At 40.1% G+C, this 25,736-nt stretch overlaps 1 protein-coding gene, 2 long non-coding RNA genes and 1 other non-coding gene across 4 annotated transcripts; 1 reads left to right on the plus strand and 3 right to left on the minus strand.

Annotated features, from left to right (window-relative positions):
- Nucleotides 1–558: 558 nt before the first annotated feature.
- Nucleotides 559–1,930, minus strand: LOC144579713 (uncharacterized). The gene is made up of 3 exons (XR_013527891.1): nt 1,853–1,930; nt 1,646–1,719; nt 559–693 (listed from the first exon to the last, which is right to left on the minus strand). It is a non-coding gene; the product is annotated as an uncharacterized LOC144579713 (long non-coding RNA).
- An 8,249-nt stretch (nt 1,931–10,179) lies between these two features.
- Nucleotides 10,180–14,290, minus strand: LOC108588558 (uncharacterized). Its single transcript, XM_078352473.1, has 3 exons — nt 14,209–14,290; nt 12,807–12,840; nt 10,180–10,632 (listed from the first exon to the last, which is right to left on the minus strand). The coding sequence occupies exons 1-3, from the start codon at nt 14,288–14,290 to the stop codon at nt 10,338–10,340; spliced, it is 411 nt and encodes a 136-aa protein (XP_078208599.1). The 3' UTR covers nt 10,180–10,337.
- Nucleotides 14,291–20,515: 6,225 nt separating this feature from the next.
- LOC128929906 (uncharacterized) lies at nt 20,516–24,782 on the minus strand. The gene is made up of 2 exons (XR_008477193.2): nt 24,667–24,782; nt 20,516–22,167 (listed from the first exon to the last, which is right to left on the minus strand). It is a non-coding gene; the product is annotated as an uncharacterized LOC128929906 (long non-coding RNA).
- Nucleotides 23,385–23,525, plus strand: LOC118148748 (U4 spliceosomal RNA). The gene has a single exon (XR_004735651.1). It is a non-coding gene; the product is annotated as a U4 spliceosomal RNA (small nuclear RNA).
- Nucleotides 24,783–25,736: the final 954 nt, after the last annotated feature.

Below are 25,736 nucleotides of genomic sequence, written 5' to 3' on the forward strand. Positions count from 1 at the left end.
TGTGTGTGTGTGTGTGTGTGGAGAGAGAGAGACAGAGAGAGAGAGAGTCTTATTATGTTACCCTGGCTGGTCTGGAAGTCCTGGGCTCAAGCAATCTTCCTGCTTCAGCCTCCCAAAGTTCTGAGATTACAGGCATGAACCACCACGCCCAGCCACTTTCAGTACTTTATTTAAGAAATTACTTTCTATGTATTATGGACTGAATGTCTGTGCCCCTTCAAAATGTATATGTTGAAATCCTAGCCTCCAATATAATGGTGTTAGGAGGTGAAGCCCTTGAGAGGTAATTAGGTCAGGTGGGTGGAGCTCTCATGATGGATCAGCACCTCTGTAAGAAGAGATGCAGAGTCAGGTCCCTTGCTCTCAGATCCCTCTGCTCCCTTCTCTGGGACAGCCGAGTCCTACCTCCTCGTGGGGCCACTTCAGCCTCTCCTCTGGGGTCCTGGTCCTGGGCTTGAAGCCTTTCTGGGGGTCTCTGTGGTACTTGGTCTCAAGGAGGGAGGTTCAGTGACTTGGGCCTTGTCTCGTGCCTGCTGAGGCTGCAGCTGGCCTTGATGGGTGGGCAGGCCTCTGCGGAGTCCCTAGCTCCCGGCTCAGGCCCATGCTTGGGGCTGGCCTCACTGGCACTGGTGATGCTGGTCATTCTCAGGCTCCTCTTGACTTTAGCCAGGATCCGGCAATAACCTCAAATATCTGTTATTTCATGAAAGCAATTAAAATAAATTGTGGCAAAATTTATCAAAATCCAGCGTTTCAGAGCTTTGGAAATTAAAGGTTTGCAACACTTCAAGGAGCGTTTATTTAAGAAAAGTAACTGTTAAGAAATGCCAGTAAGAAGAGCAAACTTTGTAACATTTCAGTGTGTCCTAATTCTACCTATCTCCATCAGTGTTACAGTAGCCTTGAAAACCAAGTGCCACACAATGATGTTATCTATTCAAACAAAATACAAACAAAGCTCAAGCCTGTAATCCCAGCACTTTGGGAGGCCAAGGCGGGTGGATCACGAGGTCAAGAGATCGAGACCATCCTGGTCAACATGGTGAAATCCCGTCTCTACTAAAAATACAAAAAATTAGCTAGGCATGGTGGTGCGTGCCTGTAATCCCAGCTACTCAGGAGGCTGAGGCAGGAGAATTGCCTGAACCCAGGAGGCGGAGGTTGCAGTGAGCCGAGATCCGCCATTGCACTCCAGCCTGGGTAACAAGAGTGAAACTCTGTCTCAAAAAAAGAAAAAACCACAAACAAAAACAACAAATCACTGGAGGGTCAGAATGTGATCAGAACCACCTCAAAGCCCATCTCCAGAGGACTGTCACTACTTGCTCTGTGTGGATGCCCGCTTAAAACCTCCATTCTCAGAATCTGTCTTCATTGATCTGACTCAGAGCTTTCTCTGGGTAAACAACCCTTCCACTGAGGGCTTCTGTCCAAAAAAAAATAAAATAATAAGGTCAGAAGATAATCACTTCCTATTGCCACTTCCTGAGGTAGTGATGCCAGCTGGGCAGACAAGTGGCTGACCAAAAACTTAGAATGAAAAACTGGGGAATAAGCTTTCTCTTGAGGCTTTTATAAAGCTCCGATATAATCTTGGGAGTTTAGCGGGTCGGTTGCCTTTTTGTGCAAGGCTACAGGCACTTACAGGATTGTTGTGCTGTTTTATCTCAAGAAGATCTGAGAAGGCCCCATGCTTTCACTTCTGATGGCTTAGAAGCTCTAGGTAAGAAAGAATTGAAGGTAAAGTTGTAAACAACCTGTCAGATAATCCGAGCATTGAAGGTGTGTCCAACACACACACACAAGCACATACATAGACACAGATTCCTTCAACGAAGGATGGGAGATTTACCGAATCAAGGTATTTAAGGAAATGTACATCCATTCATTATGTGGTGACTCAACTAATCAGGCAGAGACTTCAGTGGCTGGATACACAAAGACACAAAGATTTTATAGATCTCATTGAGGGAAGTCCCTGAATAAACATTAGTAATAACCATTAGTAAAAACAAATTTTGAGAATGAAATCTGATTTCCATATTATGCCCGTCACTTCATAGTATGTAACATTTCCAATGTCCAACAAAAAGTTACAAGACATGCAGAGAAACAAAAAATTATGGTCTATCCACAGAGAAATTTGCAGTCAATAGAAACTGTCCCTGAGAAAGCCTGGAATCAGACTTAATAAACAAAGACTTCAAATCAGCTACACCTTTCCATAAAACTAAAATAAAAATCCATGCCTAAATAACCAAACAGAACTATAAGCAGGACATCTCAATAAGAGAGAATACCAATTAATCTATAAACATTATTTTAAGAACATATATTTTGAATATAGTAAGTATAATCACCAGGATAAAATATTTACTAAAACAGCTTAGCAGATTTGAAGTGGCAGAAGAAAGAATCAAGCAACTTTAAGATAAGACAATTGAAATTATTCAGTCTATGGAAAAGAAAGATAAAACTTCAATAAGAATGAAAAAAATAGACATAAAATCAACAAGCCTGGAACTTAAAAAGAAAATCAAGGAAATTTTTTTTTTTTTTTTTTTTTTGAGACGGAGTTTTGCTCTTGTTACCCAGGCTGGAGTGCAATGGCGTGATCTCGGCTCACCGCAACCTCCGCCTCCTGGGATCAGGCAATTCTCCTGCCTTAGCCTCCTGAGTAGCTGGGAAAATTTTTTGAAAAAAAATATGAAAATCAATCAGACCTAACATACATCTACAGAATGCTCCACTCAACAACACAAGAATATACAATCCCCTCAAGTGTATATAAATGTGAATAAACCACAAGTTAGGCCACAAGACAAGTCTCAATAAATTTTAAAGTATTTACATTATACGTAATATGTTCTCCCACCACAAGGGAATAAAATTAGAGAAGTGATGGATGTGTTAATGAGCATGACTTGTGCAATCATTTCACAATGTACATGAATATCAAAACATCACATTGTACATCTTAAATATCTACTTTTTTTTTTTTTTTTTTTTTGAGACCCGTTCTCATCATGTTGCCCAGGCTGGTCTTGATTCCTGAACTCAAGTGATCCATCTGCCTTGGCCTCCCAAAGTGCTGGGATCACAGGCATGAGCCACCATGCCCAACCCAAATACATATATCTTTTATTTGTCAATTGTACCTTAATAATACTGGGGGCAACAGCCAACAGAAGAAAAAGAAAATTTAAATAAGCCAGTTTTTATTACATAAATCAAAACTATTACTTTAAAACCCCCACCCCAAAACTTCCAGATCTAGTTGGCTAAAGAAATATCCCTGATATTTGACAAAGTTCTCTGGAAAATAAAAAAGAGGAAAGACTTCCCAACTTTTTGATACCCAAACAAGACAATATCAGTACCAAAAAGAAAATTATAAACTAATTGCTTTTATGTATACATCAAAATTTCTGAATCAATTAGCAAAATAGAACTGACAGTAAAGAAATAATGTATTATGGTCAAGTGTCATCGAGTCTAGGCATGCAAAATTGTTGTAACATTCAGAAATCAGTTGATAAAATTTACCACATAAATGGTACATTGCAAAATGGCAAAACAATCACATAATCATCTTAAGTGTAGAAAAAACATTTCCCAAAGTTCAATAACCATATAAAATAAAAAAGTTTATCAAACTATAATTAAAATGTGGCCAGGCGTGGTGGCTCACGCCTGTAATCCAAGCACTTTGGAGGCTAAGGCGGATGGATCACCTGAAGTCAGGAGTTCAAGACCAGCCTGATGAATGTGGTGAAACCCCATCTTAAAGAAAAAAAAAGAAGAACAAACTATAACTAAAAGGCAATTTAATTAATTTGATTTTCAAATGTACAAAAATCATGCAGCAAACATCCTACTTAGTGTTAAATTATTGAAAGTTTTTCTGCGAGATCAGGAATGATACATAGATGCCTAATACTATGGTTTCTATTCAACATTGCAATAAATGTCTTAGAAAGTACAGGAAGATATGAAAAACAAGTGAAAGGACTGAGTTAGAAATGAAATAAAACTGTCCCTGAACCCAGATGACACAATTGGATATCTAACAAAGATACTGAAAAAATTATCAGAGCCACTGGAGACAAGTGAAATATGCTAAATACAATTGCATTTCTATACACCAGTGGCAACCAAGTGGAAAATACATTTTTGGTGATACTATTTGCAATAGCAATAAAACCTATTATGTATCTAGGGGAAAAGATCTAGCAATTTATATGTGAAACCTCTACATGGAAAACTACAAGTGCTAATAAAAGAAGTCTGAAATAGGTGAAGGGATATACAATGTTCATTGACTAAAAGTCTCAATGTTGTAAAGATGTTAGGTTCTCCCCAGTCAATCTATACATTCTACATGATCACAATCAATCCCAGCTAGATTTTTGGAGCAGATAGTGAGAAACTGTTTTCAGGATTTTCATAAGAATGAAAAAGAATCAAAAGAGCCATGCCAATTCTTCTTGCATAACATCACTATCAGAGGGTTTATAATATCTGCTATCATAATCTGTTATAAAACTGTAATGATTACAGTGTGGTTGCGGTACATGATTAGACAACTACCCAATGGAAAAAATGGAGTCCAGAAACAGATTTACACATACAACTTCACCCAGTTATTAACAAAGAGGACACTACATTTCACCGGAAAGGAATGGCCTTATCAATACGTGTTGCTGAGTCATCTGGATAATCATACTGAAAAAATGTAGCTTAATCTCACATTGTACTTGAAAACGTTGTGAAGGTAGATCTCAGTTACAGTCTTGGATTAGGCAAAGACTGCTTAAATAGAACACAAAAAGAAATTGTTTAAAGGGAAAAAAGGACATATAAATTACATCAAAATTAAGAATTTCAGCTTATGATATATAGATCCCATTAAGAGAGTGAACATAAAATCTACAGATTGGAAGAAATTATTTATAATATATCATTTCTGACATTATTGATATCTAGAATATAAAGAGAAATACTATATTACAAATAAAAAAAGAGACAATTCAATTTAAAAATATTCAAACAAATTGAACTGAGTTCAAAACTACATTGGTCGATATACACAGAAAAAATGGTGCTATGCTCCATTCGTTGTCGATGTGCTGTATATTAAAACCACAGTACATATTCACCAGAATGGCTGTAACGAAAAGCCAAAAAAAAAAAAAAGTGAAATGCTGACAGGGATTTAGAGCAACTGGGACTCTCATATACTGTTAGTGGGAAAATAAATTTGCACAATCATTTTGGAAAATTATTTGGGATAATGATCTAAAATGAACAAATGAAATGTAGAATCCAGCAATTTTATCTTTAGTTGTATAGCCAACATAAATGTATGCCTACATTCAATAAAATATGAGTATGCTCATAAGCAGCACTATTTATAATTGTCCAAAACTTGAAACTACGCAAATGTCCGTTAACAACTGAATAAATGGGTAAATACATTGTGATATATTTACAAAATAAACTGCTATACACAGCTATAAGAATTAAGAAACTATAATTGCTTATTTACAATAATGACTCTCACAAACTTTATATTACTCAAAGGAAGCCAAATAAAAAAAGTATACTCTATACAATACAAATTTATTTTAAGGGTAGTTACTGGGCTGCTCTTAATTTTTATAGAGCTATACATTTATGACAATATAGTCTTCTGCATGTTTATTACATATCAATTACAAACTTTAGTAAACAGGTAAAGTAACTCTAAGGAAATCTCAATGGTCATCACTAATTTAAGTTGGTGGCACTTTATGTTTTTTGTTTTGTTTTGTTTTTTGAAATGGAGTCTAACACTGCCACCTGAGCTGCAAAGTCAGCGCCCCAGGTTCAAGCAATTATCCTGCCTCATGCTCCCCAGTAACTGGGACTACAGGCACGTGCCACCATGCCCAGGTAATTTTTGTATTTTTAGTAGAGACGGGGTTTCACCTTGTTGACCAGCGTGGTCTCGATCTTTTGACCTCGTGATCCGCCCGCCTCGGCCTCCCAAAGTGCTGGGATTATAGGTGTGAGCCACCGCGCCCGGCCGCATTTTTTCTTATAACTAGCTCATCGCAGAAAGCAGTAGGGACATAGTGAAGTGTGGGCTCCACCTCGTGGTAACCTAGGTAAATACAAGCATGGGTTCTGTCTCTTCCGGAAGGTCCTAACAGCACCTCTGTAAGAGACAAGAAGTTTCGTTCCGTCCTGGAGACATGAGTGTCTGTATCCATCAACCACTTCATCTTTGGGGAGGAGGGGAGAGAGAGAGAGAGAGGGAGGGGGAGAGGGGAGAGGGGAGAGGGGAGAGGGGAGAGGGGAGAGGGGAGAGGGGAGAGGGGAGAGGAGGGGAGGGGGGGGAGAGGGCGGAGGGGGGGAGAGGGGGGAGAGGGGGGAGAGGGGGGAGAGGGGAGAGAGAGAGAGAGAGAGAGAGAGAGGAGAGGGAGAGAGAGAGAGAGAGAAAGAGAGAGAGGGGAGAGAGAGAGAGAGAGAGAGAGAGAGAGAGAGAGAGAGAGAGAGAGAATGAGAGAGGAGTCTCTTCAGTGGACTATTTTTTTCTCTTGACTTTTAGAAGCACGTGTTTTGTGCTTGGAACAGATCTAACTATTCTCATTATTTTTAGTATGCTTGCTATGCAGAAAATTCTTAAATCCAAATATTAACCTTCCCCGTGGACAGCTGTCTCAGGCATAAGTCTCCTTTTGCATTTACCACTTCAATGTCAAACTCCACACTCCAAAGTCAAATATCATCTTCAACACAAACCTGCTTTCTCAGCTTCAATATCCTCCTACTTAAGCACGTAGGTGGCATGCACACAGGGCACTGCTTTCTTTTCTTTTTCCTTCCAATAGGCCCCATCTTACTCCAGAACTTGTCTCTTTTATGACAATAGTATATTAATTGAGTTTCTTTGTCCTTATAACATGTCCCATCTACAATCCCACCCACTAAACAGTTATTTTTTTCTAAAATACTCATCAACATACTCTTCCTAACTTTTGATGATTATTTAGCCCCTTTTCAATACTTTCTCTGCGTCAGACACTGTGCTCATCGTTTTAGATTGATTGACTCTAAGCTTCACAATTCAGCAAAGAAGAACATGCTTAATTTTAAGGGAAAATATGAGTTCAGAAAAGTAGTGCCAGCTGGACATCCACAAGAGAAATGCATCACAGAGTCAAGGTAAAGGCCCAGGGTGAGCATATTAACAATCTTGGTTTCTGTTTGACAGCACCAGGGTAACTTCTCCTCCACGAGGCAAATTCACACTTTGTTAACTCTGCATCCAAGGAGTTCCAGGACACAGCTCCCACCTTCCTTACAAGCCTGAACTTGCACCATTTCAGTGGAAACCATTTGCTTCTCTCTCTAATCTATTCACTGTTTCTTGAACTACCACATGCACTCCCATCTGTTCCTTTTCACATGTTGTGCTTTACCTGGAATCACACTAACGATATATCACGTATGTTGTCTTAGACTCATGCCAGGACCTCAGTGGTGGAGAAGAGAGGACATTTAGACTAAAAAGGCTGAGGAATACAGACCAAGGTGAGGTAGAATGGATTAAAATTGGGTTCTGATTTGCATGCCAACTGACCCAGGTTTTCAGGAGGATTCTAGTTCAATGTCCACACACAGGGAGGTACCCCTTGTTGTCTAGGACAAGGTAAAAGGCAGGCATCTTCAAACAATCATATCATGGCTCCTGATGGCCTGGCTGGCTCAGTGTAGGATCCAAGGTTTTAGAAGGCAAAGCCACAGCCCTAGGGAGCCATAAATGTCTACACAGGCTGAAGAGCCCTGAGGTGTGCAAGACTGAGTGGGTAAGTTGACACGGATTTTGGAATCTGAGGTGAGGGTGGTGGGAAGGAGAAAGGAGGCCACTTGTTACAATAAGTGGAGTGTGCACCCTCCACTCCATTTCTTCCCAGGATCCAGGAACCTGGCAGAGGAAAAGTAGAATTCTAAACCCCATCCCTGGCTGACCTGACCCTGCATATGTATATATTAGCCACTGTTATTTGGTTCACTGAGTCACCTAGTGCCTGTGAATGAGAAGATCTAGGTAAAGCAGCATCTAATACCATCTTTCCCTCCAGTCCATGTCTCTTATTAATCTTTCGAACCCAAATGAACACAAAATACCACCGTGGTATGCTTTCTAACATGACATCTCAGAGACTTTTCTGCCAGCTTTACATAGCTAACACGTCATCAGTGTAGACTGGGTTTTTAGTACTTATACATGGCACCCACTGCAGACATTTATATTTCAACTTACATTGTACATTAACTTTATTTATCTCTATGACTTGAGATTCAAAACATAAGTATGACGCTAGCCATGCCTTAGAGATCTCACAGACCGATGTGGAGGTCAGACTCAAAAATCCATAATAATAAAATAAGGTGGTGTGAGCTATGGCAGATCAGTGCCCAGGCTGTCATCGGAGACCAAAGAAAATATTTTTTTTTGTAGTGGGGTGGAAATTGTTTCTTCAGAAAAAATTTCCAAATGTTCAAGAATAGAATTAACCAGTCAAAGAGAATCCTCACATTTACTTTCCAGAAGGTTTACAGAAAATGTTAACATTTGTTACCATGGTAGATGCTTCTAGCATTTGACTTTCCTCTCCTTTTGGGGTACACAGATGATCAAAAATTCCAGCCCCTTTGCACTTTGCCAGGGACACATAACTAGTTCTAACCAGCGGACAGTGATCTGAAGGATCACTTCCAGGCTGAGGCAGTGAAAGCCCTCGCTTAACGTTTAGTCTCTTTACTTCTCTTTTAGGATATATATGGAGATGGGAGATTATGAAGTCACAAAGCAAAGAAGGCTGCTTAGATGAGTGACCATGTGGAAGACAAAAGACTTGAAGATGACCTTGAGCTACACTAATATTGCATGAGCAAGAATCATTCCTGTGTTAATCGACTGAGATTTATTGCTGAGTGCTACCATGGCATAAATTTGCTCAGTCCTGACTAATCCGGGTATTATCCTCAGTAATGTGCAGTTCTCTTAGCTTATCTCTTTGTAATTCATACTCATGTGGTACAGAATAAAGAACACATCCGTACGTTGTTATCAAAGGAGCATCTAAGGAGCAAAACCAGTGTGTTCACTCTGGCCTCCTTCTGAATGAATGGCCAGCAGGAAGGTGACACATGATGATTAGCAGGAGCAATGATCGTTCTTGAAGAGGGAGACCTTAATAAGCAAAGGGAAGGCAGGTGCACAGTTGTTTTTATGCAGTAAATCCAAAAGGCAGTGGCAGATAAAGGAGGAGCTCAGAGATGAGGGATCAGAGGAAAGATGCCACCTCTGATATCTGAAAGGGAGCATCAATGCCATGTCATTGCAGTTCATTTCCTTAGAATTTCTGCCCAATATTTCCCATCAAATTATATGGAAATGGGCAGGTGCAGTGGCACATGCCTGCAGTCTCAGCTACTCAGGAGACTGAGGCAGGAGGATCATTTAAGGTTAGGAATTAGAGAGTGTAGTGAGCTATGACCACACCTCTGAATAGCCACTGCTGTCCAGACTGGGCAACATAGTGAGACTCTGTCTTTAAAAGAAAAAAATAGTAATTCTCTGAAAATGATAAAAACAAAAATACTGTCAGCAGGTGAATCAACACAAACCAAGTATATTAGCATGCCTATAATCTTACCCATCTCCCCAGTTTACCAACCATTTAAACGGCAGAAATTCTTTCTTCAAGTAAAACATTACACAGAACCAACATTCTGTGTTTGTACAAACAAAAGTGGAGCTGCTCTGGTTGAAGTAGAGGAAGGAGAGCCAGACCTCTGCTTGCTCCACTTCCTGTTGCCCTCACTCCTCAAATGATCTCTCCAAGCTCTAGAAGAGTCAGTATCACTGCAAACCATGGCACACTTTATCAAACACTCTGGCCGGGCGTGGTGGTTCATGCCTATAATCCAAGCCCTTTGGAGGCCAAGGCAGGCGGATCACCTGAGGTCGGGAGTTCAAGACCAGCCTGACCAACATGGTGAAACCCCATCTTAAAAATAAATAAATAAAAATATCAAACACTCACCATGTATCTTTCCACCTTTACCATATGCCGTATGTGCTACTAAAGGATTGTCATTCCACATTGAAGTTCCTGTAACCTGTTTTTTTTTTATACAAAAGTTTATTCTTAAATGTACAACAGCTCCAAGACAACACTTAATTCCAGCTATAGGTGGCAAAAGATGCTATGGCAGGGAATACAGATGTTTAAATATGGATGAAATAAAGGGTCACCATCTCCTCAGGGACAAGAAACAACTTACTTTTTGCCAGATTTCTTAATTCCACCTGTGGCCAGGGGTCCCTTCCCCACGGCCTTTGCTTTTAGCTCTTCGAGTTTCTTCTGCTCTTCTTTTTGTTTCTGCTTGAAAGCCTTATCTTCCTCGTCCATTTCCTTGCCCTGCTTCTCAGGCTGTTTCAGGGGCTTCTTCTTGCCACCTTCCCGCCCTGTAACCTGTTTTTCAGAATTCCTGGGTTTATTTCTTATGTGCTTATGAAAAGGCACAGTTTTGTTGTTGGGCAGCCTTTGTGATAGATCAAAGACTGACGTGATGCTATGTGATTTCCAGGGCTAGGTGTACACCTTCCTTGTTGCCTTGAGAAGCTTGCTCTTGGAACCTAACCACCACGCTATCAGGAGGTCCTGGCCACAGGGAGGGGCCTTATATAGGAGTTTTGGCTGCCAATGCCATGTTCTGCCAACAGCCAATATCAACTTTACATCTGGGGTAAGGAAGCTTCAAGATGAATCCAGCTACAGCCAGCATCCAACGGCAAACACACCTTGAACAAGAACTGCCCAATCAACTTTTCAGAACTGCGAGACATAATACTAAAATGATAGATATTGTTTGGATGAGACTTTTATGCAGCAGTAACTTCCAGACATTAAAAACATTTACTGAGAATCTGCAATGAGCAAGGCAGTTTTAGGTATCAGAGATTCAGCAGTGAACAAAGAAAATCTCACAAAGGTAACATTCCAGTACAGCAGATAAACAAACCGCCACTTATTCTCTTCCATCGCTCTTAGTCTTCTGTTTGTTCTTTAACGTATGGTTAGAAGTTTACATCTGGACTAGATGTAGATTTTGGAATCCTCCTAGAGTTTCTTAGTTGTAAGTTCTCTTGGCTAGAAGAGGTAATTACAAAGAATCTGTTTTTTTTTAAAAAATAGCACTTTATTCAAATATGATTGACGTAAAAATTGTACATATTTAATATACACAACTCTGAGTTTGAAGTACACAGGTATGAAGCTATCACAACTATGTATCTAACCCCTCTCAAAGTTTTCTCCCAGCTCTTTTGTTATTACTTGTAGGTGTAATTACAGTGCATGTGTGTGACAACACTTAACACAAGATCTACAATTTTTTACCAATTTTTAAGTATACAATATAGTATTGATAACTATAGACCTTGTGCTGTACAGTAGATCTACAGAACTTATTTGTCTTGCATAACTCATACTGCATACCCCTTGACCATTGCCTCCCCGTGTCTTCTCCCCATAGGTCCTAGCAAACAGCATTCTACTCTTGGCTTTGGTGAGTTTGGCTTTTTTAAAGTTTTATTGTTTTTAATTAACATAATACTATTTATCTGGCACAGTGTAATGTTTTTGATACATACATTGTGTAATAATCAAATCTAGCACACCTATCACCTCCAATACTTCTTATTTTTCTGAAGATGGGCAAGTGCAGTAGAAAGCACATTCAGAATCCTCTCACTTGGCTATTTTGAGGTATACGATGCATTATTGTTGAGTACAGTCATCCTACTGTGCAATAGAATTGTAGAGCTAGTTCCTCCTATCTCACTTTAACTCTATATTCATTGACCAATCTCTCCCTATCCATCTACCCACTACCCTCCCAGCCTCCGATAACCATTATTCTATTGTCTACTTCTGTGAAATCAACTCTTTTAGATTCCACACACGAGTGAGATTAGTGGCATTTGCCCCTCTGTTATTAGCTTATTTCACTTGACAGAATGTACTCTAGGTTAATCCGTGTTGTCACAAATGACAAGAGTTTCTTCTTTTTATGATGGGATAGTATTCCACTGTGTACTTTAAATCCATTAGTTCATTGATAGACACTTAAGTTGATTCCATGTCTTGGCTACTGTGAACAGTGCTGCAATAAACATAGGAGAGTAGCTATGTCTTCATCACACAGATTTTATTTCCTTTGAATATATACATGGTAGTGAGAATAGTGTTAACTTATTTTTAGATTCCACATATAAGTGAGATCCTAAAATGCCTTTCTGTGCTGGGCTTATTTCACTTAGCATATGTCCTTTGGGTTCATTCATGTTGTTACAAATCACCAAATTTCCTTTTTTAAAGGCTGAATACTATCACACTGTATGAATACACCACGATTTCTTTTTCCATTTGTTCACGGGTGGACATTTCGGTTGTTTCCCTATCTTGGCTGTTGTGAATAATGTGCAATGGACAGGGCAGTACAGATCTCTATGAGGTGCTGGTTTCCTTTCTTTAGAAACATACCCCAAAATGGGATGCTGGATCATATGGTAGTTCTATTTTTAATTTTTTTTTTAAGAAATCTCCATACTATTTTCCATAATGGTTGTACCAGTTTACACTATGAACTTTATTAAGGAATACCACATGATGTTATGAGAGAAATACATTAAAGTGATTATTACAGAGAAACAGATTAACAGATCCATTATCTCAGAGAGTTACTCCTTTTTCTCCCTGTAGCAAGCACAGTTATAATCTACAAATTTAACAAAAGTTCTGATTATTATACAGGAACATTTACTATAATCTCCACCTTCAAAACTCAATCTTTGCACTTGTTCATTGTCTGTATCGGCTGCTTTGCATTCTTTGACCTAATCTCTCAATTTCCTCCTCTATCCCTCTCCCAATAATCATTGTTTTACTCTGTCTCTGTATATTTCAACTGTTTAAATTTTTAGATTCCACATATAAATGAGGTCATGAAATGTTTTTCTTTCTGTGTCTGACTTATTTTGCGTAGAACAGTATCACCCAGATCATCCATGTTGTGGCAAATGGCAGAATCTCTCCCATTTTTAAGGCTGAATATATTCAATCCTGTGTGTGTGTGTGTGTGTGTGTGTGTGTGTGTGTGTGTGTATTTGTGCCGGTTTTTTATCCATTAGTCAATTGACAGCCACCCAGGTTGTTGACACAGCGTGGATATTGTGAATAATGCCGCATTGAACATGGGAGTGAAGACATCTTTATGAGGTGGTGATTTCAGTACCATTGGGTATATGCCCAGAAGAGGAACTGCTGGATCATATTGTAATCATATTTTTAATTTATTTAGGTACCTGTATACTGTTTTCCATGACAGCTGTATCAATCTACATTCCCATCAATAATGTATAGTTTATCTCTGGAAGAAAATCTGTTATAATAACATAAGGAATTCATTAGATTAAATAGAAAAAAATACAAGAAGTATAAGATACTGCATTTTTGGCCAGGCACGGTGGCTCACGCCTGTAATTCCAACACTTTGGGAGGCCGAGGTGGGTGGATCACGAGGTCAAGAGATTGAGACCATCCTGGCCATGGTGAAACCCCGTCTCTACTAAAAATACAAAAATTAGCCGGGTTTGGTGGCACACGCCTGTGGTCCCAGCTACTCGGGAGGCTGAGGCAGAAGAATTGCTTGAACCCAGGCAGAGGCTGCAGTGAGCCAAGATTGCGCCACTGCACTCCAGCCTGGTGACAGAGTAAGACTCCTTCTCAAAAAAAAAAAAAAAAAAGATACTGCATTTTGTAAAGATTAAATGTATTTGACTATATTTTGTTAAATCAACTGTGTCAGAAATTATTGCTCCAAATCATACGGAAGGAAATGTGACTTGGTTAGCAATACAGATCTATCTTAACAAGATATTTAAAAATGTAGGCATGGAAAAGAGAAAAGTGGTTGTTTGGCTTTTATATTCTTTTCACTGAAATAGTAGCAGTGGGGTGGAACTGGACAGTGATGGGATACCATGGGGAAACTTGCTCATAAGCCATTAAGAATTCCACTCTATCACTTTCTGCTCCTTTATCATTTCATTGGTCTCTGAAACCCACTTTTCCTTCCCTGTCTTACCTCCATTATGTAAGAGAAGGCCTGGCTGGGGAAAGCCAAAGCTGGTGATTTTCAGAACTTCACTGACGTGAAGTGAAATCATGTCCATTGGAACAGAACAGAGGCCTCGGAAGTAATGTCACTCATCTACAACCATCTGATCACTGATAAATCTGACTAAAACAAGCAATGGGAAAAGGATTCCCTACTTAATAAATGGCACTGGGAAAACTTGCTAGCCATGTGCAGAACGCTAAAACTAAATCCCTTCCTTACGCCTTATACAAAAAATTAACTCCAGATTGATTAAAGATTTAAACATAAGACCTAACACTATAAAAACCCTAGAAGAAAACCTAGGCAATACCATTCAGGACATAAGCATAGGCAATGACTTTATAACTAAAACACCAAAAGCAATTGCAACCAAAGCCGAAATAGACAAATGGCATCTAATTAAACTTAAGAGCTTCTGCACACCAAAAGAAACCATCATTAGGGTGAACCAGCAACCAACAGAATGGGAAAAAGTATTTGCAGTCTACCCATCTGACAAAGGACTAATATCTAGAATCTACAAAGAATCTAAACAAATTTACAAGAAAAAAAAACAACCCCATCAAAAAGGAGGTGAAAGATATGAGTAGACGCTTTTCAAAAGAGGACATTTATGCGGCCAACAAACATGAAAAATGCTCATCATCACTGGTCATTAGAGAAATGGAAATCAAAACCACATTGAGATCTCATGTCAGTTAGAATGGCAATCATTAAAAAATCTGGAGATAACAGATGGTGGAGAGGATGTAGAGAAATAGAAAACTTTTACACTGCTGGTGGGGGTGTAAATTAGTTCAACTGTTGTGGAAGACAGTGTAGCGATTCCTCAAGGACCTAGAACTAGAAATACCATTTGACCCAGCAATCATATTACTGGTATATACCCAAAGGAGTATAAATTGGTGTGTTATAAAGACACATGCACACGTATGTTTATTGCAGCACTGTTTACAATAGCAAAGACCTAAATGCTCATCAATGATAGACTGGATAAAGAAAATGTGGCACATATACACCATGGAATACTATGCAGTCATAAAAAAATGAGTTCATGTCCTTTGCAGGGACATGTATGAAGCTGGAAACCATCATTCTCAGCAAACTGACACAAGGATAGGAAACCAAACACTGCATATTCTCACTCATAAGTGGGTGGTGAACAATGAGAATACATGGACACAGGGAGGGGAACATCACACTCCAGGGTCTGTTGAGGTGGTTAGGGGAGGGTTAGCAGGGGATGGGGAGATTGGGGAGGGATAACATTAGGAGAAATACCTAATGTAGATGACGGGGAGGGGATGGATGTAGCAAACCACCATGGCATGTGTAAACCTATGTAAAAATCCTGCATAATCAGCACATGTACCCCAGAACTTAAACTATATATATAAAAAAGATATGGGGCCTTTTTGAAAATGACTAAGTTACAAGAGCTCTGCCCTCATGAATGTGATTGCCATTATAAAAGAAGCTCCAGAGAAAAATATCACCAGCTCACTCTATCAACTTGGTTAAAGATAAGCATAAGATAATTTTGGCATTTATACCCTTAAAATTAATATACTCAAAATCATGTTTTACTAGATATGTTTACATTAGGAATATTTTGTCTCAAAATACAATTGAGTAAATCTAAATGACTTTTCTGAGAGTAATGTATTAGAAGCCTATTTTTATCCAAAACTGTGTGAGTACTATAATTTTAAGAGAGAAAAGCCTTAGAATGTCAATATATTAGCTTTCTTTTCCTATGCTAAGCTTCAGTTTGATTATTTCTGAATTTGAAAAGGTACATTTAAATTTTTCTTTTTGGATATCATTATAACCATCTCAAAATATAATTAATTCCCATAGACTTAGAGAAAAAAGTTGGCAGGCCTCTATTTTTCATAAACATAAATATTCTGTTTGCTTACCAACAGAGGAATATAACGCAAGAAACACAGATGCTGAATTAAGGAGATGGAATGATACAGGAAATGAGATAACTGCCAATCAGAAAAGGAAACAACAAATGCCAGATGTAGTTCAATAAAACAGCCACTCAGGAGTGTTCGTATGAGGCTACTCTGTTCTTCTGAACAATCAACTTCCACAAAAAACATGTTCTGTTGGCATGTGTTGTTCTCAGTCATCTCTTGATCAATTTGTGCTTGGATTTTTAAGTGACTTGAATGTGCTTTTAAGTTGTTCTGTGTTTGACTCTTAAATACATTCACATATTGAACAATTAGAATTCCTGGTGATAACATACTTTTAGTTGATCTGTGATTTTGTTGTTGTTTCTTTCTTTTTTTAAAAAAAAAAGATGGGGTTTCACCATGATGGCCAGGCTGGTCTTGAACTCCTGACCTCAGGTGATCCACCCACCTCGGCCTCCCAAAGTGCTAGGATTACAGGCATGAGCCACCATGCCCAGCTGATCTGTGTATTAACTTACTTAACATATGTAGTTAAAATATATATCAGACATTAATTTGGTGAGCTTTGAAATGGTAAAAGGAGTTTTACCATCACACAAATTCATGGCCCATTTGCACACAAAAATTGTCAAATATGTGATATTAAACAGAAAAAAAATATGTATTTGTTGACCTAAGCATACTGAGAGTATTGCACATGTGAAGGAAGTTGATATAGTTTGGCTCTGTGTCCCTACCCAAATCTTACCATGTAGCTCCCATAATTCCCATGTGGTGTGGGAGGGACCAGTGGGAGATAACTGAATCATGGGGGTGTGTCTTTCCCATGCTGTTTTTGTGATAGTGTCAGGAGATCTGATGGTTTTTAAAAATGGGAGTTTCCCTACACAAACTGTCTTTGCCTGTTGCCATCCATGTAAGATGTGACTTGCTCCTCCTTGCATTCTACCCTGATTGTGAGGTCTCCTCAGCTACATGGAACTGTAAATCCATGAAACTTCTTTCTTTTGTTAAAAAAAGAAAGAGAAACTTTAATATATAAATTCACAAACAGTATAGACAAACATGTTTGAAAAAGATACAGCATGCTAATCTTAAAAGAATGCTAGAGTGGCTCTGTTAATAAAAGAGCAGATTTCAGAGCAAAGAATATTACTATAGATAAAAGAAAGAAAATGATACAATTATCTCAATCGATGCAGAAAGGCATTTGGCAAAATTTAACATCAATTCCTGCAAACAGTATTAGAAAACACCTTCCTGAATCTAATCAAGGACATATACAAATAAAAGTGGCAGTTAACAGCAGCTGACATTATTCCTAATAGTTGAAGAATGAATGCATTTCTTTCCCCTATGGTTAAAAAAAAATGGATGCCTCTGTTCTATGCAGTAGTACTGGGGTTTCTAGCCAGTGCAATAAGAAAAGCAGAAGAAATAAAACACATGGAAAATGGCAGGAAAAAGTAAAACTGTCTTTATTTGAAGATTATGTCATTGTTTACATAGAAAATCCCAAGGAATTTACAAACATGCTGCCTGGCTGAATGTTAAAGGCGAGCCTGACACATATTCAGACGCCCTTGGCAAAAACTGGGAGACTCTGCTTCCCACTGTTTAAGAAAATCTCTCCAATAGTTTGCTGACCACTAAGTGAACTGATCCAGAACTTCATTACAACAAAAAATACAGACTTTATAGATTTAGCTCAGAAATATTACTCAAACAATGCTAAATAATCACAATAACAAAACCTGGGGCAAGGGGCAAATCTGATTTCCAGAGCTGCCACATAATTTAAGGTGTCCAGTTTTCATCAAATACATATGATGAATCATGCAAAGAAATAAGAATATATGGCCCCAAGGGGGAAAAGCAGTCAGTAGAGAACTGTTCTTGAGGAAATTGGACTGATTAGACAAAGTCTAAGTCAGCTATTCTAAATGAGTTACGTCAAAGAGTTAAAATAAACCATGTCAGGAGAACTATAGGAAAGTATGAGGGCAGTGTCTCACAAAATAGTAAATACTGGATCAGGAATAATAATTAATCAGTACTAGGCTTAATACCTGGGTGATGAAATAATCTGTACAACAACCCCCCCATGAAACAAGTTTACCTATGTGGCAAACCTGTACATGTACCCCCGAACTTAAAGTTTAAAGAAACAGAATGTTTTCTTAAAAAAGAACCAAATAGAAAATATGGAGTGAACAACCACAGTAACTGAAATGAAAAATTCACTAGATGGGCTAAACAGCAGAGTTGAACAGTCAGAAAAAGAATTAGGAAACTTCAAGTTAGATCAATTGAGATTATATAATTAGAGTAACAGAAATAAAAAGGTAATGGTTAAAAACTTCCAAAATTTGATTTTTTTAGAAATATCAAAAGCTCAACAAATTTCAGAGAGGATAAACTCAAAGATACCTCATGATAAAAAATTTGATAGACCTAACATCATACAAAGTATGTTCTCCAATCACAATGAAATAAAATTTAAAAAAAAATGACAGAAGAAAAGCAGAGAAATTCACAGATATGTAGAAATTAAACAACACACAACTCAAAGGACAGTAGGTCAAACAAGAAATAATAAAGGAAATTAGAAAATGTCTAGAGATGAAGAAAAAGAAAACAACAAAACTTACGAGATGCATCTGTAAGTGCATAGCATGAAATAGTGCTTAGCATGAAATACACAGCTGTAAGCACCTATATGAGGAATAAATTACCAAAATTTGACTACAAGGAAGTAAAAAAGTCCTTACACCTTATACAAACATTAACTCCAGATGGATTAAAGATTTAAACCTGACCGGGCACAGTGGATCATGCCTATAATCCCAGCACTTTGGGAGGCCGAGGCGGGTGGATCAGGAGGTCAAGAGATTGAGACCATCCTGGTCAGCATGGTGAAACCCCGTCTCTACTAAAAATACAAAAATTAGCTGGGCATGGTGGTGTGCACCTGTAGTCCCAGCTACTCGGGAGGCTGAGACAGGAGAATTGCTTGAACCCAGGAGGCGGAGGTTGTGGTGAGCCAAGATCGCACCATTGCATTCCAGTCTGGGTAACAAGTGCATAGGCATGGGCAAGGACTTCATGACTAAAACACCAAAAGCAATGGCAACAAAAGCCAAAATAGACAAATAGGATTCGTAGGGAATCCATGAGCCCCACACAGTGGGGGCCAGAATGTAGGAACCCATGAGCCCCATGTTAGGCACCAGAATGTAGACAGCCTGCCCTATATCACCCATGGGTATCCCGAGTTTGGTGGTGACAAAGGAATGAGAAAAAGACAGATTAAGAGAGACAGTGGGACCAGGGTGCCATCCCCAAGCTCTGATCATCCACTCTATTTATTGGGGTTACAATTACTTTGATCTACAGGGTAGAGGTGAAGCGATGGTAGGAGAGGGTGATGGTGGGGTGAATCAGTGAGCCAGAACTGGTGTATCATTCTAAAGACAGATAACAGTGGCAGTTTGAGAGTTTCACAAAACAAGAACATGTGGTTATCTTTAACTTATTACCTATGTGCAGCTGATGGAACTCGGGCCTTACAAGGAACCTACAAGTCTGGCTACGTCATAGTGCTACAAAGGGGTTTTATGTCCTTGAGCACAATGTTTATGGTAACAGAGCCTACGTCACCCTGTACCAGAACATGAGGCATAGAGAGGCCTTCCTCCCCAGAGGCCTTCTGTGGCCTTCTGCAGTTGGTTGCCCCCTATTTACATGTTACTCATAACCAATTTATGTAGGCACTCTGTAAGCCCTTTCTCCTTTGCTGCTTTTCCCAACAGGATCCAATTAAGTTTAAGAGCTTCTGCATAGCAAAAGAAACAATCATTAGAGTGAACTGGCAACCAAGAGAATGAGAAAAAAATATTTGCAATCCACGCATCTGACAAAGAGCTAATATCCAGAATCTACAAAGAATCTAAACAAATATACAAGAAAAAAAAAAAACCTCATCATATCCTTTGCCCAAAGGATATGAACACATTTCAAAAGAAGACATTTATGCAGCCAACAAACATATGAAAAAAAGCTAATCATCACTGATAATTAGAGAAATGCAAATCAAAACCACATTGAGATACTATCTCATGCCAGTTAGAATGGTGATCATTAAAAAAATCAGGAGACAACAGATGTTGGAGAGGATGTGGAGAAATAGGAACGCTTTTACACTGTTGGTGGAAGAGTAAATTAATTCAACCATTGCAAAAGACAGTGTGGCGATTCCTCAAGAACCTAAAACTAGAAATACCATTTGACCCAGCAATCCCATTACTGGGTATATACCAAAAGGATTATAAGTCCTTCTATTATAAAGACACATGCACATGTATGTTTATTGCAGCACTGTTTACAATAGCAAAGACTTGGAACCAATCCAAATGCCCATCAAGGATAGACTGGATAAAGAAAATGTAACACATATACACCATGGAATACTATGTAGCCATTTAAAAAAAGTTCATGTCCTTTGCAGGGACATGGATGATGCTGAAAGCCATCATTCTCAGCAAACTGACTCAAGAGCAGAAAACCAAACACTGCATGTTCTCACTCATAAGTGGGTGTTGAACAATGAGAACAGATGGAAACAGGGAGGGGAACATCACACACCAGGGCCTGTCAAGGGGTGGGGGATAGGGGAGTAATTAGCAGGGGGTGGGGGATTGGGGAGGGATAACATTAGGAGAAATACCTAATGTAGGTAGTGGGGAGACGGATGCAGCAAACCATCATGGCATGTGTTTACCTATATAACAAACCTGTACATTCTACACATGTACTGCCTGGTGTATTAGTTCATTTTCACACTGCTATGAAGAACTACCTGAGACTGGGTAATTTATAAAGAAAAGAGGTTTAATTGACTCACAGTTCCACATGGCCTGGGGAGGCCATGGGAAACTTAAGCAAAGAGGAAGCAAGGGACGTCTTACATGGTGGCAAGAGAGAAAGAGAATGATGAGAAAAGTGCTACACTTTTAAACTATCAGATCTCATGAGAACTCACTCACGATCATAAGAACAGCATGGGGGAAATCTGCTGCCATGATCTAATCCCCTTTCACCAGGTCCCTCCCCTGACACATGGGAAGAGGGTCCCCTGGCCCAAGGCAGGTCCAGAAATGCTAAGAGCCTAGGCCTAGACTCAGGGACCCCCAAGGGCCTGCCTTTTGCTCTGCCGCCTTGTGGCCAGGCTGGCACCTAAGGTGCAAGATGAAGTTCCCTTTAATTTTCCCTCTGCTTTTCTCAAACATCAGGGGTCTTTTGCCATAGCCATCACAGCTGCAAATATGCTGGGTTACCCCTGAAGCCAGCATGTCTAGAGCCCAAGGCCCATAGTTTACTACCTAGGTATCACTACTGGTTATTCCGGACCCTAGGGCTCTTAGGAGATAAATCCTGCCAGGATGGGGCCTTTCCTTCAAGGCAGCAGGTTCCCTTTTGGCCCAGGGTGTGTCTAGGAATATAGTCTTGGAGTTAGGGCCTGGATTGGGAGCCTCACAACTCTACCCAATGCTGTATCCTACTGTGTAAAATTCTGCCCCATGATACTTGTTAGAACTAACAGATAAATTAAACAAGGTAGCAAGATTTAAAAAACTACCACATAAAAATCAATTGCCAGGATGGATATAGTAGGTGATGCCCTCTTCCTCGGGCAGGCCTTTGTCACAGTCCTCCTCCTCAGAGGTGTTATTCATGTAGTTGGAGCTAGAGTCCCCATCAGGGCTGTGGTAGTGGCACTCCTGCTCCTCGGGCATGGGGATCTCTGGCCACAGGGCAGCCAGCTCCTGGCCCTCGGGCACACAGCCTTCCTAGGGCAGCTCCACGTCCTCGCTCCTGGCCACGGGAGACAGGGACTGGCCTCACCCTGTGGTCCAACATGCTGCTCCCCATGGTCTCACACTTCTGGTGGGCCATGGCAGGCACTCACGCAGCCATCATCACCCAGAGGCAGCCACTGTGGGAGAAACATTGGGAAGGACAGAGTCAAAACCTCACAAAGTCTGGTCACACGTGGGGTCACTCACCCCCATGGCGCCTCCCATCACATTCTCCCACAGTAATGTGAAAAATGACAGCTGAAGATTTTCACTGCAGCATTCTTTTAAAAAGCTGGAAACGACCCAAGTACCCATAAATGAAAGAATGGTTAAATAAATGATGGCAGAGTTTGCATGCTGTAAGAGTCGAATAAGTATGGACTAAGTAAGGAAAGGTATGGGTGCCCCTCCAATTGGTTAGGGACTCTTACCAACAGCCTCCTAATTTTCCAGCAATTCCCAATATGCCACTGTAATCAAGGCTTCAGCCTACATCAGTGTAGACTACAGCCTTGAGAAATAAGGGAAGGCTTCCACATCTGTGTAGATGAAAGCCTTGTGAATCTACTTTTTTCAGCTAGCATAAGTCAGTAACAGCTAAATTTACTGAGCTATGTCATTTATGCAATGTTATATTATAGGTGATAATTTAGTACTACGTCCCAATCACTGTTCTACATGTTTTCTATGTATTAACTCATTTAACCTTCCTAATAATCCTGGGAGGTACTATTATAATCATAATAATCCCCATTTTATTTATAAGGAAACAAACCTAGAGAGATTATGTAATTTGCACAAGGTCACACAAGGATGGATGGTTAGTAAGCCACAGAGTGAGGATACAAATCCAGAATCTGCAGGTTTAAGCATTATACTATACCACCTTCCAGGTTCTTAAAGTTTATTCATACCTGTGTCAGGTAGGACTTGAACTCACAAATTGAGAATAAGGGAGAAGAGGGCTAGTTCTTGTCCTGAAATCTTTTCCCTCTATAATTCTGGTAATCTTTGCTCTTCCTGATCTTATAGGCCAGCTTTATGTAGTTGAAGCCATTTCCAAAGCCCAAGAAATGTCAGAGTTTTCTCTAATGTCATCACAGGACTCAATTCTGAGGCTACAGATAAAATATTGAAGAAGGCTGAATTTCATTTCTTTGCAGCCATCTCCTCTCATCCATTCATTCATCCATTCAGGAAACACATGTTACATTTGTACCACATTCTTGGCAGAGTTGAAGTCATTCTACCACTTTTCCAGAACTCAAAATATAGTGATACAGCTCAAAATGATAGCAAAAAATGCACAGAATAAAGCGTTGGAGGTAGAAGTGATGCTATAATAGAGCAAAGCAGCTTTGCGCAGTGGCAGTATCATAGCCAATGAGGTTTAGCCGAGGCGCGATTATTGCTAATTGAAAACTTTTCTCAATACCCCACCATGGCGACTTGAAATATAGTCGGCGTTGGCAATTTTTGGCAGTCTCTATGGAGACTGAATCATAAAAAAAAGGGGGGGGGGCTTGCTTCTGCAGCACATATACTAAAATTGAAATAGAGCAAAGCAAAGAGCAGTTTATTAATTAGGGTGTCAGATTCACTAGAGAGAAGACCAGACCTGGGCCATCTCCATTCCCAAATCACCTGCACCTCAAAAACTGATAAACACTTGATGAGCCAGGTAGAACCAAACTGGGAAATTAGAGAAGACTCCCACAAAGATTTAGCATCTCAGCTGAGTCTCAAATAATCACCAGAATTTTAATTTGTGGACATGAGAGAAAGGACAATCCAGGTTGAAGAAACAGGAAGTTAGGAAAATGAAAGAAACTTTGCAAGAAACAGTGAATTGACTGTTATTTTGATTAGGAAACGATGACTACAGAATCAATTTGCAAATTACTACCTACGGCATTTAACCTTTGCTCTTCCTTGGAGCATGTCTGATACTACGGTGGGTGTAAATCAAGTTCTCTTGCCACAGCCCATGATACACAAAAAGCCACCTTCTTCCCAAAAGTATTCCCACAGTTTTCCAGCTGCCCAGGCCTGCTAGTAAGGTCCTAAAACTTTCTCATTCCACACCCCAGTTCCCTCCTTTAACAGGCCTCTGCCTACACTATCGCCCTACTCATCTGGAGGTTCACTTTAGGGTCACAAACCGATCCAGCAGAACAGGCTGATAAAGGATACCCCACATACATCTGTGGCTCACTGGTTGAGGAGGTGGCAGGGCGTCAGGGTGTACTGCGAAAATCAATACTAGCCAGCTGCCTCTTAAACTGTTGCGCTTCCCTTTCCAGGAAAAACTGCTTATTTGTGGGAGCTGCTGGAGAAGCTCAAATCTAAAGGAGCAACTAATAGAATATTAGGATAAACGTAACAGAAGCGATTTCTTGGAAAGAAACGTTTGAATACCAACTGTTTAGTATTATGCCAACTTCCCCAAAGAGCAAATCCTAGAGGTGCTTATTAAAACCGCAGACTCGTAGGCCCTCCCCAAAGACCTTCTGAATCACCATTTCCAGGGTAGAGCCCTGAAACTCAACAAATTTTAGGCATTTCAGGTGATTCTTAACAAGGAAGCAGCGCGAACCCACAGGACAATGATATATTTTTTCAGCAAAGAAGCTCACGCTCGTTTTCTGATCACAGCAGCCGCTGGCGGTGGGAAGCTACCTTTCCGGCCTGTGCTGTGTACAGCCGGACAACAAACCTCCACTTCTTCTTGCCGCTATTGGTCACGTGGACCAGGAAATGCTTGGAGGGGCTGGGAACGAGCTGTTGATTGAGAGTGAGAGAGCCAATGAGAAACCAGAGGAGTAGCGGCTCACCCAGAGTGCTCTGGGGCTGGGGGGGGCGGGAACTTCGCCGTCTATAAAATGGCGAAGGGTAGCCAAGCTACCTGCAGTTGGTAGGATCTGTGACTGGGCGAGGTTGTGAGCTTGCATGGGTTGTGGTGAAAAAGTAGGGGAAAGCTGGGAAGTGTTGGTATAAAGCTTTTTTCTTTCATTCTAAAGAAGAAGGCTGTGGGAAGGAAAAGCGGGAAAGTGTTGGCATAAAGACTTAAGAGGAAGACTTGTAGGAAAGGAGATTGGGGGGCAGAGTGGGACGGTGGTCTCTGAAAGCCGACCTCCTTGAATTTTCTTGGGTGGGTTTCTTCTCCTTGTGTAGTAAACCACAGTGTGTGAAGCAGCCTCTCTTCGCTGGCCTTCTTCATGTGACTTGCAGCGTCCTAACGCGCAAGCTGGCTTACTCTAAAGGCAGGAGTCCTTATCAGGGTCTGCTAGAATCCTGCTCCCCAACCCCCTGCTTTTTCTGCTTGCCCCTTTATGGGGGAAGCCCTCCTCACGGGCATTACATGATGGGGGAAAACGCCTAAAACTTTAACGGTAGCTAAAAATGAAGACTGGGAAAGCTATTCTTTCTCCTATAAGTGAACCTCATTTGGGAGTGGGTTGCTTAGGAACTAGGTGTGCCCCTGTGTGTTCTTGGAGTGGGGAGGCTAGCTCTACTAAAGTCCTTACATCTGTAAGCTTTCCTAGGCAATAGAGTTTCTAACCTGAAATTTCTTTTTTAAAACTAGGAAGATTTTGCCACTGATCTCAAAACAGTTATGTCAACTAAAATACCATCTTTATTCTAAATAGAAATCATGTTTCCCCTTAATTTTCAGTTCACCGCTTAAATTACTTATTACATATTG

Source organism: Callithrix jacchus, chromosome 16 (assembly GCF_049354715.1).
Source record: "Callithrix jacchus isolate 240 chromosome 16, calJac240_pri, whole genome shotgun sequence".
Taxonomy (NCBI): domain Eukaryota; kingdom Metazoa; phylum Chordata; class Mammalia; order Primates; family Cebidae; genus Callithrix; species Callithrix jacchus.